Consider the following 20,637-nt stretch of genomic DNA (forward strand, 5'->3'; position numbering starts at 1 on the left):
CACCCACTTCCCTTCCAACTTGGATACGGGATACCCTTGGCAGTAAGAAGCTAAATGGACGTATTATTTTCTGGAAAGGACACTCGAGACTTTTACCACCGGGGAACACGTGCGGTGGGTGTGGAAAGAGACGAGGCACGCGCGGACTACGTTGTTAGATTTCGAAAATTATGCTCGCGATAACGGAGTGCGAACAGACGTTCGCTGCCGACTCGAAATCTCTAGATTTCTCGTACACGCCCGTCAATGAAATCTGCGCGGTCTCCAACGTGTAACCATACACCCGTGACACTTACACGAGGAAAATTTTCACCGGTGCCCTAACATATTAATTTTGCCCTTCGTAGACTCTTCGTTCGATACTTTATAACGAATTTTTATGAAATAAAAATTGAAGAATTATGCGTACGATACTGGACACTTTCTTCCATCCAGCAGGTTCAAAATTGCATCAAATATGTTAATGCAGAGACTTTGTTTCAGATCCGTTGAAACGTACTTAGAAATTCGTGCAGCAACTGTTTCAAGAACCGAGCGAGGAAATATAATTTCTGTGCAGAACCGTAATAATATTCGTCGAAGTAAAAGTTGGTCGTGTAAAATTCATTTCGAGCATTTTTCGAAGAAAGAGCTTTTCCGAAGAAAGACGTAAGAATTGTTACGAATCGCAAAACAGTTTCCGAACGTTGCACACCTCGACGCGTTCTTCCGGACAACAAAAGTTTCTTTCTAGAACGAACAGGGCTTTCGATACCTGTAAACGGAATGTAAAGTTCGCAAAGTCGACGGTAGAATATCCGGGCAAACAGAAAGGAAGCGCAGCTCGCGAGGTCAAAGGCAAGTATAATCCTAAAGTACAGCCGCTTCCGACCGGACCGAATTGTACGAGCCGAACGTACAGAAATGCTGTCGGTCGAAAACGAGACGTGTCACGAATTTCTCCCGTGTCCTTTACGATCCGGAGGACCCACTTCCATTTATAGCAAATCGAGCAATAAAACAGATTCATAAATAGCAGACGGCCGAAGTGAAACGCGCTGGCCTGACGAAGTCCGCCTGCTCCCTTATCGTTATGGTGGCTTTTTATACGATTCGTTGCTGCATAATCAGGGATTCGAGCTCGAAATTCGCGGGCTGGCCGATTCGAAATTGATCGCGCGTCGGAAGAGAGGCCCCCTTCTCTTATCGCATGACTCCGAAACGTATATAAAAAGGTATATTACACGATAATTGGGGAACAGCTCGGACGCTTGCGGGGAGTGCGTAAATTCGATGATATAGCAACTCGTCGCCGGTGTAAAATTAAACACGCGTGATTGGAGCCGTAAACTCCGCAAATTTGTTTGCCGCGAGCAGTTTTACTGCCGAACACGTGGAAAATATGCGCGTTTTACCCGTACATCTAGATCAGCGGATAGGCTGCGCTTATTTATGCTCGGGAATGTACGATAAGCTTCCGAGGATCTCTCCCCGTGCATCGAGACGTAAAATTCGATCGATAGAGACGTCCGATCGCTCGCGTCGCACGCTCGAAAGCGAATTCGTACAGTCTCGGATTTACATAATTCGCCGAGACGACGCACGGCTCGGTAACTTTCGAAAATTCGAGAAAAGACGCGTCGTTGTACCGTCCTGTATGGCAACGCGTTTGTTCATTAAATTCTACAAATTATCTTCTATCCGAAAGGTTTACTTCGAACAACTCTCTCTTGATCCGCTTTCATTGGCCCACGATGAACTGCCACGAGTCGCCGAACAAGTGCCGTAAATAAAATCTATTTGAAAAATAGATTTTATTCTGAAATCCGAAAAAATGTCCATTTTTGGTGGACAATCCGAGCGTCGATTAGATTTAACCGCGTCGACGATCGCATAAATCAGGCAGACCGCTCGCTGTATCTCGAACGAAGCTCTTCTCGTTCAATAATAGAACCGCTTCGGCGAAGATTTCCGATTTAGTCCCGGCCACTGTTTCATCCGGAACGGACCAGGTGCGGAAAGCCGCAAGTGCTGCTCGAACAGTTTTAACGAACCGCTGCCGTGGGTGATCTGGACAGTATCAACGCCAGTTGGCAACGAGCCGGAGGAGGAGAGAGGCCGGGAAAAAGGCAGAAGGGAAAAGTCTCTTGCCCCGTGCCTGTTTCGGTAACTGTTCGGCGAAGTTCTGGGCAGCAAGTGTTCCCGGTCCCGGTAACGGAACACCGTCGAGCCGAGTGGATCGACAACAAACAGGAACTGGAAAGGGCGGCGCAGTTATCGGGTTACCTCGCGCAGCTTTCAGCCAACGCGGCTGATTTATTGGCGGAAGTCGATTAGAGGCAATCTTACAGTTAATTACCGTAGGAGCGCCGCGTGACGACGTATCGAAGATTGCGGGAGACTCGGGGGCGTACTCGGGGATGATTTAAGCCGACCGTATGCAAATGGCCGGATCACCGGGCCAGGCCGGGCCACTGGGACCTTAATTTCGACCCTTTGAAATTTTCTGCAGATATTAAACCTTTTTCTCGCGATAAACCTTTTTCTCGTCCATAATTTCGTCCGCGGCCAAGTCCCCCGGAGCCGTTCTTTTTTCGTCGCCTAACGGAATTTTAATAAAGCAGCGGATCCCGCCGCTCGTTCGTTCTTTCCTATATGCATGGAAACCGTTTACTTTTGATCTTTTCGGCCTATCGCGCGGGTTTAATGCGATACGGGGAGCGAGGATCGGTCTAATATTAAATATGATATTATCGAGGTGCTTGTCAATTTCTTTCGGCATTTTCATCGTTGCTCTCGATTACTGGTTTTTATTGCACCGGCAACTTTTCGAAGCAATTACTCGCGGAACGAGTTTGCTGCCGCCGAGATTGAAGAAATTACGTAATTGCCGGGCATTTCACACTTTTTGCGCATTATTCACAGTTTAATTTGGCGAGATTAAGCATCGACGCGCAAGGAAAGCCGACGCGACGACTCTCTCGCACCGGGTAAACGCTTCTCGAATAAAACCATCCGAGTGTACCGACGATTAATCTTCGCGCTCGAAGACGTTTCGACTCTAAATACAACGTGTTTTTTTTCCGGCCTACGGTATTTCCGTTTTATGGGACATCGCGCGTTCCGCGAAAGGGTGCAAAATCGGAAAAATAAGCTCGCAGGCCGAGCAGCGAGCGCAGAAACTCCGGCGACCCGAAAAACGGTAGTTCGCCGATCCACTTTCCATTATATCCGAAAAATATCGCTGTAGCCGGCAGTGGCATAGTTTGCAGAGCGTGCGCCGGCTTCCGTGACCGGAACCGCGTCCGAATTTCGCCGGTTCGCCGGTCCCTAATCCGCATCAGGCCTTTTCCAGGAGTAGGTTCGACGGAATCGGAATCGGAATCGGAATCGGAATCGGGGTACGCTGGCTGCTCGCCGGGGATGATCCTAAATAAACACGCGCAAGGCCACACGACCGGCATCCCCTCTACCAGCCTGGAAGCCCCTACCATTGGCAGCCCCCGAGAGCAAACAGGCGAAACTACAATGCGGTGCATTGTCGCGGAAGGGCGGCAGGTTCGGGAAGAAGAATTCGACGGCCGAAGGTGGAAAAGCTGCTACCTACACAGCTACAGCCGCCCCCGCGCTCGGTCCTCTTTTTCTCCCTTCTTCTTTCCCCCGTCTCTGCAACCCCCGCGACAGTCCCGGCCGACCGATGAATGTGCCCTTTCAGGGTACACGGTGTTATGTCACGACCTGTCTACTTTAGACTCCCGTGGGAGCACGCGGATGCTGAAACGGGGCCAGAATACGGGAACGACGCGACGCGACGCGGGGCGGCGCGGGGCGGCGCGCAGCCTGCCGGGGATGATGGATGGGAATCTAGGACAAATCGATCGGCGCCGAGTACATCTATAGGGTGATTCCGAAAGGGATTGAAAAGTTCGGGACACGTACTATCGTACCGTGATACATGGCGAAACGTTTCCGCCGAACTTGCTTTTGTGGGAGGACCGTTTGTCTTGCGGGGGGGCGTTGTGGACAAGCTGCGAGGGTGTCGGATCGAGGATTCGATCGTTCGAGGATGCGGAAAAATTGTCTGCACGATCTTCGATCGTTTCCGTGACGTATGGCAGTTCGGTATACGAACCAAAGTATGTACAGTAATGTCTCTCTAATCGACGCTCAGATTGTGCACGAAATTGGACAATTTGGGAAGAGCAGATACGATTGTTCGAGCCTCGCGGCTCGTTTTTATAGTTGTTGATAATTCGTAACTATAAAACGAGGCGCCAGACTCGAATTAATCGTATCTCCTCTTCCCAAATTGTCCATTTTTGTGCGCAATCTAAACGTGTGTCGCCGATTAAAAAGTTCCTCTTATAAAAATAGAAACTCGGATCCTCGTACAATATAAAGATGTTCGCGTTGATCGGTCTAAAATAATGCAACGTCGTCCTGAAGACATTGCAACGTCTCCACAGTTTTCTGTTTCATTCATTCCGTTCAAACAGTCCAATCGTTAACCTGTCTATTAATGTCAATGCTATAATAATGTCCAAGTGCCGCGAACGCGTGAAGACCCGATAATCGACTCGCGATATACGAGATCGATATCGATTGCATTTGAAACGACGTTGAACTCTTAATCTCGAAGCGACGAAACGATGTAGCAAGCAACTACGTACATACATACACGCCGCGAGAGACACGACGTTTAGCGATCCGCGGGGCTGTCGCCGCAATGTAGCAATCGTTGATAGATCGTGATAGAAACGATCTTGAAACGAGTCGCCGCTGCCAATTCCGGCCGCGTTGATCCGCGATCGAGCCGAGCCGCTAGACGCGTGCCAAGAACACTGTTCCCTTTTAAGACACTGTTTTTCCCAGCCCCTATTACTCTGAATTATGCTGCCTACCTTCGTCGGAGATGGTTTCATCGCCTAACGAGGGAAAAACTCTAATCAGTCCGCGTGCTCGCCAGAAATTACCATACCGGCAAAAACGTCGATTCCAGCGGACCGGTGCGAGGTCTCATTACGCAACGTATATTTTCATCGTTACAGATCGTTTCCCGGTTAAATGGCCGTCTACACCTGACCAGACGGGACGGCTGAAAATAATAATCCCGCGAACATGTCCGTAGATCGTCCCATATACCCGCTCGGAAGGCCGCCGCCGTACGTAACGAGCCACCGTTACACGCATACCGTCGCGCCGCGGCCGATCGTAATTCATTCTCAGCAATTTCCGATTTATACCGCTCTCGCTATCATTACGTCAACCATGGCGCATATTATTAAGCCGATTTGTCGCTCGCGCGCAGCCGCGCGGTTCTCCGAACGAATTTTACGTTGCTCGACTTCGATAACTTTAATGCTTCGGCAACCTTTACGCGGCATAGATTATTTTTAATTAGACAGGAGAATTTTTTTGTCTTCGGGAAATCGATCGAACGCGATTATTGCCCTGAAAATGGGAAAGAATAATTCATCTTCGGGAAAATACACTCCTCTCGGTGTTCATTTTTCGATCGATACGAGCACGAGAAATTTGGACGTAATCTAATAAATCGGTTATCTCTCGGATCGTGCGTCAAGATCTCAGTTACGAGATTGCACGCTCGTTTTGTAAGCTGCGCATAGTTCTTTATTATTATTATTTTAAGAACAGCAGAAACGGCCGCTTATGCAGAAATCTAAGATCATTGGCCGACTCGATTCCGGAGCCGATATGCGTATTTCTGCGTGGCGCGCACTTAACGTTCAGATCGCAAACGCTGAAACATTTCACGAGGCTAGTTCATCGACAGGCTTTCGACATCGTTGAATATTCGTTGCGCGTCGAACGCGATACCGCGAAAGGCGTCGAGAGTCTTCGCAGCGCCGAAAATTGAAGGGAAAGCGAGCGCAGAGGGAGGCAGCGAAAGAATATTCAAAGGAAAATTGAGACAGCGAACGAGCGTGCCGTTCGACGCGGTCAGTTGTTCCCTGACAAAAGTTTGCCATGAGAAAGTTGGGGCCACGGAAGCTCGTCGGCTGCGACCGGTGGGATCTTATGTTTGGATAGTCTTTAACTGACTATTACACCTGAATGAAGCGTCTTAGAATGGAAAAGGGCAGCCGGGGCCCTTGATCCGACCGGCCCACTTCCTGTGGAGCCCGAACGGTTAAAGCCACGAAGGAACCAACGGTCGATGCTAATCGTGAATAATGACGAATGTCCCCCACCGAACCGAACGGAACCACGATTCGACGTTTACGTTTGCGACTGGTCTTACCTGATGTTTGCGAACGTGTCCTTTTTTTCGCGCGACTGCTCGAGGACCGTTCGAATCGTCAGCGGGTCCGACGATCGTGTTACCGATTGCTGACCCGTGCACGGGCCATTTCTCCGGGCCCATGCGCCCGTAATTATGGAAACAGGATATTCGTAATACTCTCCGTTTGGACAGTTTCATTGCCAGCTCGACGCTCTTTACAATTCTATAAAATCGATGGAATTTTCCTATTTGCAGATCCTGACCTTTCGTACGCTGAATATATTGAAGCAAAAATTCATTCTAAAACCTGAATGTAATTAAATCTGTTGAATATACATAGATAATGTGACAGCGAGTAAATATAACGCGATGCATTAATTATTATGCTACGATCGCCTAACTTTCCCGGGCATTTCCTGTTCCCTAAAAAAGCAGTGGACTTCCACATTGAGAAAGAAACTAAATTTCTTTCGTCTACAAATCTAGAACACAAGCGTTCTCACTATTTGTTGGAAACGGATTACCGGATCCACTTAACTTCCGCGATTCATCGATACGGACGCGGGCGGCAGAGACCACCCGCCGTAGCCTAAATGGTGGAATCATCTCGAGTGTATTTATCCACGTGATCTTCGAACAACAAACGTAGAAATCCTTAAATCCTAAATCAACCTGCCGCGAAGCCGAAACCGAAGGCAAACTGCAAACAAACGGCGCGGCGGCAGTGGCAACGCGAGGGGGTTGCCCGCGGTCCAATCTGGCGAAAGTCAAATATTGGGTGTCCAAATAGAACGTGCTTCTGCGGGCCATTTGAGTCATCGCGATTTAATGGAGGCACGGTTCGCGACTAATCCTATTTTATCATCGTTTTAACCTGAAAATATTCCCGGCGCCTTTCGAACCGTCGGAAATCGCTAGATTCCACGAGATCCCTCGCCTCTATCGCCACTCACGTCCGGGGAAACGAGGAAAAAATACTGGCCGGACTTCTCGCGAACGGAGGAAAAACTATCATCCTCCAATGTAATCGTTTCTTCTGCACTTTTCCCACTGCGAAGAGGCTTGGGGAATACGCGGCAATATTTTGGCGAAACTTATTCGCGATAAAATATACAATGTGCACGGAAAAGTTTCCAAAGAAACGGAGAGCAGAGAAAAAATCCTCGAATTTTCGAAGAAAACCGTTTCTCCCGTTACCAGCCACACGAAAAGCGGCTCCATCAGCTTTGGTCGAACGTGTTCCCACACTCGCGGAGCAACTCTTTCGGCACTGCGTCGACGCCGTCGAAGAGAACGATCGAAGGAGACCATCGGAATGCCTTGAAACCCGGAAATCGTTCTTCAAACAATCTCCGTCCCTGGGCGATCGGCTCGGGCTCTCGCAAAGACACGTCGATCGAAGAGGTGTCGTAAAAAATGCTTTTCGCGAGGGCCCCGGGGGAAGCTTTTAAAGTCGGCTCCCTTATCTGAAACGACCTGGCTTCTTGATGGCGGTGGCGTCGAACGGGGGCGAGCCGTGAAGACGATACGCGGAGAAGGAGGAGGAAGAGAAGAAGAAGAAGAAGAAGAAGAAAAGGGAGAAAAGAAGGAAGAAGAAGACGAAGAAGAAGACGAACGAGAGGGAAGACAATGACCGCTGTTCAAACAGAGGTACTTCAAACGGGCGCCGCGCCGCTTCGTGAGAATGCAGAGCGTTGCAGTTCGGCGTTGATCCGCAGGCGTCCGCATCCCCCGCGGCCGTTTAAAGGACATCCGCCTACTGAAATAACAAATATTTGTGCCACGGAAGGTTGCAGACTCGGCGAACCCTTTCATTTGTAACGACAAGTTCGAAATTAGTGCGGCGAGAAACACTGCCGGCGGACGAGTTAGGGTCGACGGGATGCCGCGCCGTCCTCCAGAGGATGTTTTACTAGGACTTACCCGCCCGGAGCGGATCGGAGCGTCCGCAGCCGCCGCCGCCGCCGCGTCCTGATGGACCGAGAAATAACCGAGTCTCTGTAAATACAGGTGCAACCTCGAATAATCACCGGTTCGGAGGCGGCGGCGTTTTCTGCGCACAGCGCAGGCCCACGCGGCTTTTTCGATCCCGGTCCGGCGACCGGGTTTCGGTTCTTCCAACGATCGCGAGCTGTAAAACCAGGCTAAGGGGTAATGGTCGCGAAAGTATGGGGAGAGCAAGGTTTTTACGGCGGCGAGGCGTTGCAAGCCGCCGCCGCCGCCGCACAGCCGCGCCACGCCGCGAGCATGGAAAAGCAAATAACGAGCAGCCTTTACGACCGGCGCGTTGCTTTTCCACTCTGCACGCTCGCAGAAACCGCGACCCGCTGCTTTACAGCACCTGGGGAAAGTCGATGAAAAGTTTCGCTTTTTCTGCCGGAGATAGCGTCCCTTTGGAAAAAAAATTCTGCAGCCGCTTCGACGGCTTCGATGTCTGTCGACAATTATAAAAACGAGGCTCGAATAATCGTATCTCCTCTTCCAAAATTGTCCATTTCTGTTTGGAGGCCGAGGGACAATTGGAGTGAATTTACCGAATTTCAAAAATTGCTTGGGGCGCAACTTTGGGGATGTTCCGTTTGTAACTGCTGCAGAAATTCGTCAGCTGTTTCAACCCATTGAAACGTGTACATCGTACGCGAAATCGAAAAAATAATTTATCTCACAACCAATTTAACCATCGATCGCGTTGCTCGCAGCAGCACAGAATCCGAATCACGCGGAACGAGCCTCGATGTCCAAACAGTTGCACAACGAGATCGCCATGAATCGTAACTAACGATTCATAAATTCGCGAATGTAACCAGCACCGCGGAAAACCGCGCAAAGTTCAGGCGAAATATGTGACGTATTTATTCATTCGTCACTCGGCTCGAGCATGCAAATCGCGTGGAACAGGAAAAATCATTTGCATAAATACCTGGCGGCCCGTTGGTCGGACGTGCGTGCGCGGTAACTCGGGTGCATCGAGCGTTAAGGTGACAAGAGGCATGTACTTCAGGTGCGCTTCGAGGTAATTACACCGGGAGGATTGCACGGAGGAAGACAATGGGCTGCTCATCTGCATACGCCAGAAACGGGTTCAGGGTTTGACTGACGAGCGCCGCCCCCTCCTAATCGTTCAATCGCTAAAAATTCACAAAAAGGACGCCGTGAGATCGAGGTACGCGGAGAGAGAGAAAGAGAGAGAGAGAGAGAGAGAGAGAGAGAGAGAGAAGGAGAAGGAGAAGAGGAGAAGAGAGAAGAAGAGTCCTGAGAAACAAACTAAGACGAGACTGTTCGGCACCGGGCATCGGGCACCGCCCTAGCACTCCACCCATCCATCTACAGCTTGCATATATTTTTGGGCAGCTAGTTTTTTCCCCGAGGGAGATTTATCACGTCCCTACGCCTCTTTCGCGGGCTGGTCCATCAGTGCGTCGACGTGTGGCAGGGAATAATTGGCAGGCTCGGGGAACCGACGCGTTTACTACGGGAACACTCGTTCGTAGATTGTTCGTGGAACGGGAACGGTAAAACCGTCGCGAATCGGCAAAGTGGTCGCCCGAAATTTGCAGGTTCAGCGCCTTTCTCTGGTAAACATCGTTAAACCGCTTCCAAGTTCTTCTTCGTCCACCTTCGCGCAGCACGACCATCGCGATTAGACGGTTTCGATCCTTTGGAAATAGGGAACCGCTCGAGATCACGAGGAGTCACGATCGCAATCTTAACCGGACCGTTGGTCGCGTTGCGTCCAGACTCTGCGAATTTTATTCGCATTTTTCGCATTTTTATGGAGAAAAATGGCTAATCCGACGCGAGACAATAAAGATATTTGAGAAATTTAACGGCATTCTTGCGCTATTATTAATTCATTAAAAGGATCGAGAAAAGGAACGAACGTCTGGATACCTCGCGCAAGTTGCAATTAGCGCGGACTACTTATTGCTCGGAAAAATCCGCGGTTTAATTATCCCACTGCCAGGGATTACCTTGATGCTTTTAGTTTATAGCGGACAGGTGCCTGGCAATTCGCTGGTTACAGCGTTGGACAACTATTTTATTGGGTTGTTACTTATGTGTTTTTCTCAAGGAACACCATATACTCCGGTTTAAAGCCTGTAAATCAAGTTTTTAAGTCCTACTTTAAACGCCTAAAGTAGAATCTATTTCTGAAGAAGAAAAATACAATAATCGCACGGTTCTTCTAGAAAGTGTAAAACGAATTCTTATTTTCGTATCGACGCGGTTGATATCGGATGATGAAATCGGTGTTCGATAGATTTCTTTGTAAATTAAAGCTGCAAGAATTGTACAGGATTCTGCAAAGTTTAAAATCAGTAAATTATAATCCCGATTATTTCGACATCGACAGGCTTTCGGGAGGCCATTCTAAAGAGGAGACTTCACTTTTTAAGATTACATTCGAAGGATTAAGGAAAAAAATTGTTCCAATTCCGTGGAATCCTTTGAATTCGCAGAACGTCGGAAGAGTAAAAGTATCTTCAGCTTCTCGCGTTCCTTTTTGCAACGGTAAAAGGTCTTTGAGGGATAATTCAAAGACGCGAAAGTGGACACTTCTCCCTTCAAAGTGACCGCAAACAGAACGTTCCGAGGTAGTTCCGCGGAAAGTTACTTAGTACGTAACACCCCATTCTTTCTTTTATCAATCGTACCCCGGAGATTTAAAAACTGCGGCGATTCGCTCGCTTGCGTTTTCTAATTCGTTGTAAACTGCATCCAACAGCGTTTAAAGGATTCGATCGATCCTTCGCGCTCGAGCGATAACTCCGAGGTCGTCACGAAAAATTGCACAATAAAATCGAATCGTTCAACGTGTTTGCCGAGGAAAGCAGAAAAATCTCGGCGCCATTTAATCCGGAATTTCTTCGAGAAAGAGAAACTGGCATCCGTGAACCTAAATAAAACAGATTCGCGTGGAAGGCGGATCGCCGGCACTAATTTGCCCGCGTGCAATTAAAACAGCCGTCGGCGAGTCACGATTTCAATCGCGGAAAGTGCCGTTTCTGGTCGAGACGCGTTGCGGCGACTCGCCGCGACAAAAGGCGCAATCGATAGCGGAGAACGGGCGGCGTCGAACCGTTCCTCTCGTTCTCGTTAGAGACAAACGGAAACAGTTAATTAAGTCACTCGGGACACGGGCGGCTCGTTTCTGACGCCAGCCGGTACAGAATGCGGGATAATCGACCCACTTCTCGTGACATTTCTGCCATTTTCTCGGCGGCGGCGCGGCGCGGCGCGGCACGGCGCGGCGGACCGATCGCACGCGCGTTCTCGCGAGAGAGCGGCCGCGATTATTCCATGTTTGGCGTAAACATCGATCTGCCCGAAGAACTTTGAACGCTTTACCTTCGGGCGACGAGGGACGGTCCGACCCGTGGAACAAATTTTCTTGACAGCGCGAACGGTCGAGATAAATTACGTGACCGTTTACGGTTGTCCACCGAGAGCGACTCTTACGCCGATTCTGCCAATTCGAGAGCCCGAACCATTCCGACGTACGCTTTCAACTCGCGTTCATGGATTACGTTTTGCTCGGCGGTTTATCAATATTTCATTCGCTGAATCTCGAACGTTGAAACAGCACCGCTTTTACCTGTACCATTGTTTCTTCGTTCGTACAGAAGATCCTGACGCATCGCGTTGAAATGTAAAATTAATCTTTCCTCGTTTCCGTTGCCCGTTGCAACTCCTCCGACAATGTTCCGCCAGGAATTTTAAAGCGCGAGAACTTTCCCGAGCAGCTTCGAGTTGATTGTAAAAGTTTTTTGCCCGGAAGTTCGTCCAGTTTATTCCCTCGAAGAATGTAATTATCCGTACCGTCTGTCCACGCGAAACTCGATCATCTAAAATCATTTCCAAATTATCCACCTATTTGCCAGATCGATGGATCAAAGTCGGATCTCTGCGACGGTTAAACGATATAAAGACGAAATTTCGGTCATCGTTTCAAGATTTTAATCGCATTTGCAATGTCCTGACGGAGAATGATCGCGCGAGGATCCGGCGAAGCAGGCGAAACTCCCGCATTTTTCGTTTGCACGCTGCTCGCGTTCCAGAGGAATGCCCGGCCGAAAGATAAATAGCAGTCTGTGTTAACTTACGGAAGCTTTATCCATTCGCCAAACAGGCGGGAATTAGCCGGAACAGGGTTCCGGTTGCTAAAATGCCCTCGAAACAAAACTAGACACGACGTTCGCTCCGTGCAAACACAGTTGAATATACAAGGACCGAATTTTCTGCCGTTGCCTTCTCCTCTTCCTCCGAACGTTTTCTTAGCGCGTCGATCGCCGAACTATCGTCACGGTTAAATTTAGAATGAAAAATTAGAATTTCAAACAGTCGGTACTGCTTCGAGAGCTTTCGATCTTAGCGAAAACTCAACGAAATTTGCTACACGCGAGTCTGTTCCGATAAAAGCGTATTTGGCAAATTTCTATTATTTTCGACGGTTCCCGGTAGAAACGTTTGCTCGTTGCGACACAAAGGATGAGAATTAAGGACCAGGGATCTCGATTACACATCATACGACACTGATGTAAACATCCTACGTAATTGAGGACTTTCCAGTGTCACATGTCAACGGTCGATTCGACGCGTTCTCGGCCAGTTCCACCAAATATTTTCGTGCGAACCAGAACCGTTTTGGGAAGAACTCGAAAATGAGCATTATAACATTTTCCGAAGAATTTACGAAGATGGTTGGACGCTGGAAGGAGTTCGTTCCAACTGTAACGTATACGTTTCGTTAGAAACACTTTTAACGATAATATCGTCGACGAAACGATCGTACGTATACTCCGTAGCGTTGCTTCGTTAACGAAGTTACGAAGATTCCGAGACAAATTTTGCGATAAGACGACGCGATACCGTTCTACGCGCTGATCGGCTCGTCAATTTTCTTTTCGAATCGCGCTGCAACGACGAAGAAAACGAGTAACGTACGATCGCAGCGACAGCCAAACGCGTCGCATTCGGCGCCAGCGGCACTGAAAAATTAATCGACGCCGAGTAATTATTTTAATTTTGAATCGCTGCAGGGAAACGGCGGTTTAGCTCCGCGTCTAACGAACCAAGAAATAATAGATGCTGTGCGGAACGTGCTGCGACTAACGTTGAACACGAACCCAGATATTCCAGATTACTCTCCGGTGAGAACACCTGTGACGGGTATCGAAATTCGCACTCCCGATACACCTGTGGCACCGAAATTCAACCGCAGTCAATTGAGCACGTCTTTGGGAAGGTTGTTAGAAACAGTTTCATTCAAGTCTTAACCAACTAAAATCTCCTTGGATTCTCCTCGCAATCGTGTCTCATCGGAACGTAACTGTTTCAGGTATGGATCATTGGACACGCTGGTGACCGAAGATCAAGAGCACGTGATAACAGTCCACGATCAAGGCGAAGAATTCGATGCGAACGAAACGGTAGTCCACGTGGACAAGGTGTTTATTAACGAATATCGTTTGCTATCGTCTATTCGGTTTTAGAATTCTCTAGAATTTGTTCGTCGACTGAAAGAAGCATCTGAACTTTTTTTTCGCGTTAAAACCTGAAAGTCGTTTCATTTCTTGCGACAAACGGTCTAAATTTTTATATTTCTGCTCGATTTAATTAGTTTCAACGATTTCGTCGGCTCGATCCGATTTAGGTTAATCGTTCAGACGTTCCTGTCTGCGGTAACGATGTAGAATTTAACTCGTTCGAGCATGCAAGTAGGTTTATTCCAACCATTCGCACAGAGTCGCAAAGTCGACGGATTCGACGGTCGGACTGAAAAGAATCCTGAAAAAAGATAGACACGGTGCGCGATAGGCCCCTCCGCCGCATCGAAAATCGATAACACGAAAAAGATTGACAAATTTACTTTACACGCTCGTTACTTCGCGCCGGTTGACACCGTCGTTCGCGTTTCTGAGACCGACTCGATATCGCGTTGCGTAATTTTTGTGTCATGCACCACGGTGTACCAAAGTTTCGCTGCATCCATCATCCGAACACCTTTAAAATCAGAAATTGAGCTGAAAAAAAATCTATAAATCGGTAATTCGTTCGGCAAGCCGACAATTTTGCGACAATGGTTTTAATTCTTCCAATCTGTTCAGAGTTTTGTATTTTGTCCACTAAATTTTGTCACAAGTAGCGCTTCCTCGTTATTCGAAATTCCACTCTATCCAGGAGTACTAAATCGAACACTGAAATTCGCAGGACGAAGAGTCAACGAAGCCTATGCGACGACTATCCAACATCGCGTCCGCCGCGGTAACGATCGAGCAGCCCTCGACATCGACGTCGAGATCGGGTCTGCCTTCCAAGCAGAGAAGATCCGTCGCGGTCCCGGGGACACCCACGTCCTCGAAAATAACCTCGACGCTCAAGGCTGAGAAGATGACGAGCTCTACGAGACGCAGGAGCATCGCTGCGGTGAAACCGTCCTCGGCCGTCTCGTCCACTAGCAACACGCCGTCGGCGGTAGTCGCACCCATGGTAAGATCACCGATCTCCACGAGAAAGTCTAAATACGCCTATGTGCAGAGTACTATACCAAAAACTGCGCGAGCTGTAAGGAAATCGACGAAATAAGCGCAACTTGTAAATGGGGGGTAAAACGTTGGTAGGTAAAGCGGTCGTATCGTTTCCAATGAAATTTCTTTGAAATTGCTTTCTTCATTTTCATCTTGCACGTATTGTCGCGTCTTCCTTGCATTCGTTGTCGTCGACGGCAAAAAAATAGGCTGCATTCGTTGCTGGAAGGGTAGGTGGCGGTCCCTGTTCGATTTTATCAGAGCTTTCGAGGAATTGTTTGGAAAAATTCAGGTTCTTTTGACACGGTTTTGTATTTCGCATACAGTTTAATCGATTTTGCGCGTCTCGTGAAATATTTTTATGACAAATATGACTAGACAAAATATCAAAGTGTGAACATTCGAAACATTTCGGAACGTTGCTGCTACCGTCTCTTCGATCTACCAAAAATTATTCGAGGAAAAGATACGTTTTCGCGCGATGTCTGTTTCTTGCAATTTCGATATCTCATAAAAAGATCCTGCACCTTACAAAATGACTTAAACTGTCGCAACAAACGCTAATATCATCCACGCTGTAGTCACTGCTCGACACGTATCTGTCGCTCGGCGCGTAAAAATCTGACGAATCGACGCCCGCTTGCTACCAATGACGGATTCGTATTCCACAGCGGCGTTATCAATTTCGCAAAAATGTCTGCCGCTACCAGGGACCATCGGCTCGTTACTAATGGCGTAAATTTGTCTCGGGATCTCGAAAAATCCCGGCTAAATCCACGGAGATCCTCGCGGCGAGGCGCGGCGGTCGTGATGAATCGCTTAGAATCGGTGCCGGTGTCCAGTCGATTAAAATCTTAGGACGCAGCGGCGCGCGAAATCGCCGCGATAAATCACGGAAAAGAGAAAATCGATCTTCGCGCCAATTTCTGTGGGGAATCGGCTGGCCCTCGGCCACGAGCGCGAGCACGAGCGCGAAACGGCAAGAGCAAGAGCACCGCCGCGATCAAACAACGGGGCCCGGGCATAACAATTTTCGGCTGCCAACGCGACGAGAAGCGACGCGACGCTCCCATTCTTGGCAGCGACCCGAGGCTGCTGGTACGCAAGGTGTTCGCCGTGGCGAGTGGCGAGTGGCGAGCATACGAGGGAGAAAACGACGAAAATGCATGAACCGGAGCACGGCCTGCGGCCGATTCACCCACGTCCAGAGAGCCGGCCGATCGAGTTTCGAAAGTCCGTGTACGCACGATCCCCGGCACATCGGTGATGCAACTTCATCGGTCGCCGCCAATGATCTGCATTTTAAATTGCGCCAAGGGGACATTAAATTATTCGGGCGGCGCGTATGTAAAGTGTCTCATTTAGCTTATTAACCGGACGCCCGATCGTGACGAGCCCGCGCCAGAAATTTGTACACCGTGTCCCTTGGTTTCGCGTTTCAGATCGAAGTTTCAGAGATTGTCTTAGCAGCAGATTCGATATTGCCCCGATCATTTCGTTAGAGCACGATTGATCGAAGGTTTCATTGTTTCAACGGCAGGAAATGATCGATGGAATGCGATTGCTGCGAGAATTATTTAATCGATATTTATTTAGCGTACGTTGAGAATAAGCACAGGTTAGTCCTGGAAATTGTTCTTGCTAATTTAAATATATTTTAAGCGATAGGAACAATAATTACGAAAGATATTATTGGTGTAATGTAGAAATTACGTGTGCTAGGTAAAGTTATTGAAAAAGTATCGTCGATTAAATTATAGCGTGTATCGTAATTTGTAAATTAATTCTGATTTTAGTTGTGTGAATTTTTTCTATGCTTTGTAAACTCCAAGGAAATAATATTTGTAATATGTGTACCTTCTATGCTGTGGTTAAATTTCAGTTTAACGCACGCGTCCGATTCTGCGATGCCGCGACAGGTAAGCGATAAGTAATACCGAGCAATTTTTAATAAGCCAGGTTATATTCGACGAACACCGATTAATCGTTTTCGAACAGCCCGAATCGGATTCGCGGGAACCAATATTTTTCAAACGACGAAACGACCGGTGCAACATCGTTTCTCATTATCCGCAACACGTTCTTCAAATTGATTAAAAATTACTCCGTCTTAATTACGAAAGGGGGAGTCTGAGAACCAGTTAACCAACGAACCCTCGCGCGTCGCTAAGTTACGACGGACAAATTAACTATTAGCATCCCGGCCTCTAATTATAAAAATCGCGTAGGCGTTACTTTGGCGCCGCGAGCCTTCATCAATCACCCGTCAATCCGGGAACCGGCGTTTCTTTTAGATTATCCGATCTTTGTCTAGAAAGGTAGACCATGGTTACTACGGGGTTGCCAATCTCTCGGCTCGCAATTATCCCTCGCGATGCGAACGATCTATCTAGCCTTGGATCCTGTTGAACCACCGTTCGACGATGCATTAATACTCGTAGACAGAAATTATGAACTTTGAGAAACTTTGGTACATTTTCATTTCACTGGCAAACCTGTAGAAACGATCAGTTTATTCGACCTCTTTTTAAAAATATTCTATGATTCTGCACTCTTCGATCTCCCTATAAATGGTCTCATTAATAGTCTATACCGTCAATTTATCCTCAATTTCAATGTATTAATTAGATGCGCTACTTTAAGATACTCGTATTTATTGCACTAATCTCTTCTTTCAGCTTCGATAAATCTCCATAATACGAGCACGTTCCTAAAAAAATGTTAAAAAGCATCATCCGCTGACATTCGACGTCTAAATAAAGCAGCCTTCCCTCCAATCTTCCCATAAGATCGCACTTTTCCCCGTCATCTTGCAAGATTATCGAGCGCATTCTCACCTCGGATTTTAGAACAATAATTTCGCAGCAGTTTGTACATTGACTTAATAACATGCAATCGACCGTAAGCACCGTCGTCGCTCGCTAGTGCATCAGATATCGGAACCCCTGCGAAGGGTGATTCCGCGAGAGGGCTCTCCGTCAGCCGATCCACCGATCCGATTGCAGCATTACGAGCCGCGCGCATCGTGCATCGTGCATCCCATTGCGGGTGCACCGCGGCCCCCGGGTGATCGAAAAAGCGTCGAACCATAGACCGAGCGTCGACACTGTTATTACGCAATCTTTTTAACGTGATAATCGAAGTCGATTATACGCGACCGCTGGATTTCTCGTGATTTACATGAGAATTTCGCGAGCCCTGGCCCCCTCGGTCTTCTCCCCGTTCTCCGGCCAGTCCCTGCCTCGGAACGAAATTATTCGACCGGTCCTTCCGCGTTATCGTGTCATCGGCTATTACCACCGAAAACACGATTCATCAATATTAATGACCGGGAACAGTTCTCTTTCGCTCGGTCCCGATAACGACGCGTTCTTCTCGCCATTAATACCGCGATCACCGAGATCCAGCTGCCACTTTGCTCGCGAAATGAATTCGCGACGCTGGCCAGGCCGTCTTTTTGCCGATTCCGATTCCGAGCCGCGCTTCCCTTTTTCCTGGCCCGCGCGGTGCATCGGGCCTACCGGCGGCGATTCGGCGACCGGCAATTTGCGCGGCGAAAACAAATCGCATCTTTCAAAAACATACTCGCCGGCAGAAAAAGCGTGGAGAATTTCGGGTGCGGAGAGCAGAGAGTCGCCTGTGATTCGGGAGCTCTGCGAGCCTGCCGCGTTTAGCGTGCCTCTTTTATAAGGCGTGCAGGCATCGAAAGATGAGTTCTATAAATCAGAAGGTAAGTGTGGACGGAGCCGCGGAGATCGTTAGCTGGGCACCGGCTGATGGGGAAATCGACCATTTTATTGGAGCCCGAAGATCGGTGCACGTGACCGGACGATGTTAAATTCTTTTCGTTGCTATCGCAACGACGATAGAATTATTTTATGCACGAACGAAAGCGTACTCCGTTCATCGACCGCCTCGTAAAATCCTGCACGGAACTAAAACTTTCGTTCGCGAACGATATTCGTTCTAGATTACCTCGTAACCCGAAATTTATTTATAATTCTCACCCTGCATCCGACGCGACTCTCCGCAAACCGCCATAATTCATCGGGGGAGAAAAAAAAAGGAAACCGGGTTAAGAGGGGTTGACTTAATTTCAGCCTTAATTCTTACCTCGGCATCCCGTCGGAGATCGGATCCAGTAAATCAGGAATCGATCGATTTCGCCGGCGAAAAACAAACTCATTGCGCCAAGTACCCGAAAGTTAGCCGCCTTCGATGGATTTCTGCGCAATCGAAATCGGCGAGTTAAACGTCGGTGCGTACGATCACGCGATCGATACTCCAGACGGTCGGGAGCTGCAATTTGGCCACGCTTAAGACCGGTCCACCTTGGCACCTGTTCAGAGGCGGGATCTATGATTCTCGTGCAAACTCGTGGAACTTCAGGTAGCAAAAAGTCCGATCTTAGCGTCGTTCGGTGCAACCTTCGGTATGCCCGAGAGACCGAATCGATGACGAAGAGAAAGAAGAAGATAGGCGATCTGCGCTCCACGGGGGAGCAAGGGATGCGGCGAAAAATGGGTGGAGAATAGAAGCACAGCCAGGATACGGTAAACGCCAGTTTGGCGGATCCCGGTCGGTCCATCCGGCCGGAAAGGCGTCGGGACGGGGGGACGATGATTATACGTGTCTTTTTAACACAAAAGGCTCGAAAACCAACACCGTAATACGACGGGGTGGCCGGCGCCCTGTAATTCACCGCGTCCACGCCGAAGCCTGGTTTCGTGATGAGACAACCGTCCCGAAAATTGCGATAGTCGGCCTCGAAATAAGGCGAGATTGGTTCGATCCCGGTCTCGTCGCGTCGCCGCGCTGCGCCGTTAACCAACGGGCCCCTCCTGGCCGAGTTATTATTTGTTTTTGCCCCGGGCGACTATCACGGTACTTATCGAGTCACCGTTCGCCTCGGCTGCAACGGCGAACATCGTCACGCCCCGATCCGTTCGGGGAAAAACAAGAGAGCGCAACTTGTTTCACGAAAACGCGTGGGTGCCCGAGAGGTTCGGACCTCTAGAGTCTGGAGGCTAGAGTCTAGAGAATTATCGGTCGACCGATTCGATTTTTCTGCAACCTGGAATGCCAGAAAATCGACGACCATTCGCGTGCATGGACCGTCTCACGGACTATCGCCCAGAGCGTACAGCATTCGGTACGATCGATAACGGCAGAACTCTCGTCGCCGCGAACCAGGTCACGAGGGAGACTGTTAAAAAGCGCATCGGAGAACCATCTAAAATTTTTCTAAAACCATCGATGGTCGACGAATGCGAAGGTATCTTTCCCGTGAAGAGGTCCGGGTCGATTCGATCGACCGTGCGCATCCGTGATTCACCGGAGCGGGTTCCGAGTCTCGGATCCCGGGTCCCGGAGACTGGAGAAGCCCGCAAAAAAGGTTGACGAAGGCGCGAATCGAGTAAATTGTTAGGGAACCCACGGGGGCCATAGCCCGGCTGCAATTTCGGCCCCCGGGGCTAGCGGCGCCTCCCGAACGATAATTGATATCACCTGCCATGTAAATATCGGTTATCGGCGTGGCCCCGGTACCTGTCGGTGGAAAAAGGTCCGCCTGAATGAAAATTACCGAATAACCAACGGCGAGATAATTACGTGTTGGTTTTAGAAAAGGGGGAAGCACCGGTTAATTCCACACTTCGCGACCCGGACAAAAGACCCCGCTGCCTCTCCTAGCTCGGGTCATCGCGATCTTTTTTCATTCGCATGCGGCCCCCACCTTCGCGGACCCTGGTCCTCTAGATTCGCTCGATTCCGTCTGGCTTTAGATACTCCGCCGGGTCCAGGAATGTTTTGTCGCTCAAAATTGTTGGCTTTCGAATTAACCGAATCGCTGTTACGCTAGGAGCAGATCGACAGGTCCGCAGGAAG

General features: G+C 48.9%; 1 protein-coding gene across 1 annotated transcript; it reads left to right on the plus strand.

Annotated features, from left to right (window-relative positions):
• Positions 1-12,789: 12,789 nt before the first annotated feature.
• LOC117227846 (uncharacterized) lies at positions 12,790-16,614 on the plus strand. Its single transcript, XM_033483375.2, has 4 exons — positions 12,790-12,954; positions 13,264-13,469; positions 13,563-13,671; positions 14,435-16,614. The coding sequence occupies exons 1-4, from the start codon at positions 12,886-12,888 to the stop codon at positions 14,807-14,809; spliced, it is 759 nt and encodes a 252-aa protein (XP_033339266.2). The 5' UTR covers positions 12,790-12,885; the 3' UTR covers positions 14,810-16,614.
• The last annotated feature ends 4,023 nt before the right edge of the window (positions 16,615-20,637 follow it).

Source organism: Megalopta genalis, chromosome 4 (genome assembly GCF_051020955.1).
Source record: "Megalopta genalis isolate 19385.01 chromosome 4, iyMegGena1_principal, whole genome shotgun sequence".
Lineage (NCBI taxonomy): Eukaryota > Metazoa > Arthropoda > Insecta > Hymenoptera > Halictidae > Megalopta > Megalopta genalis.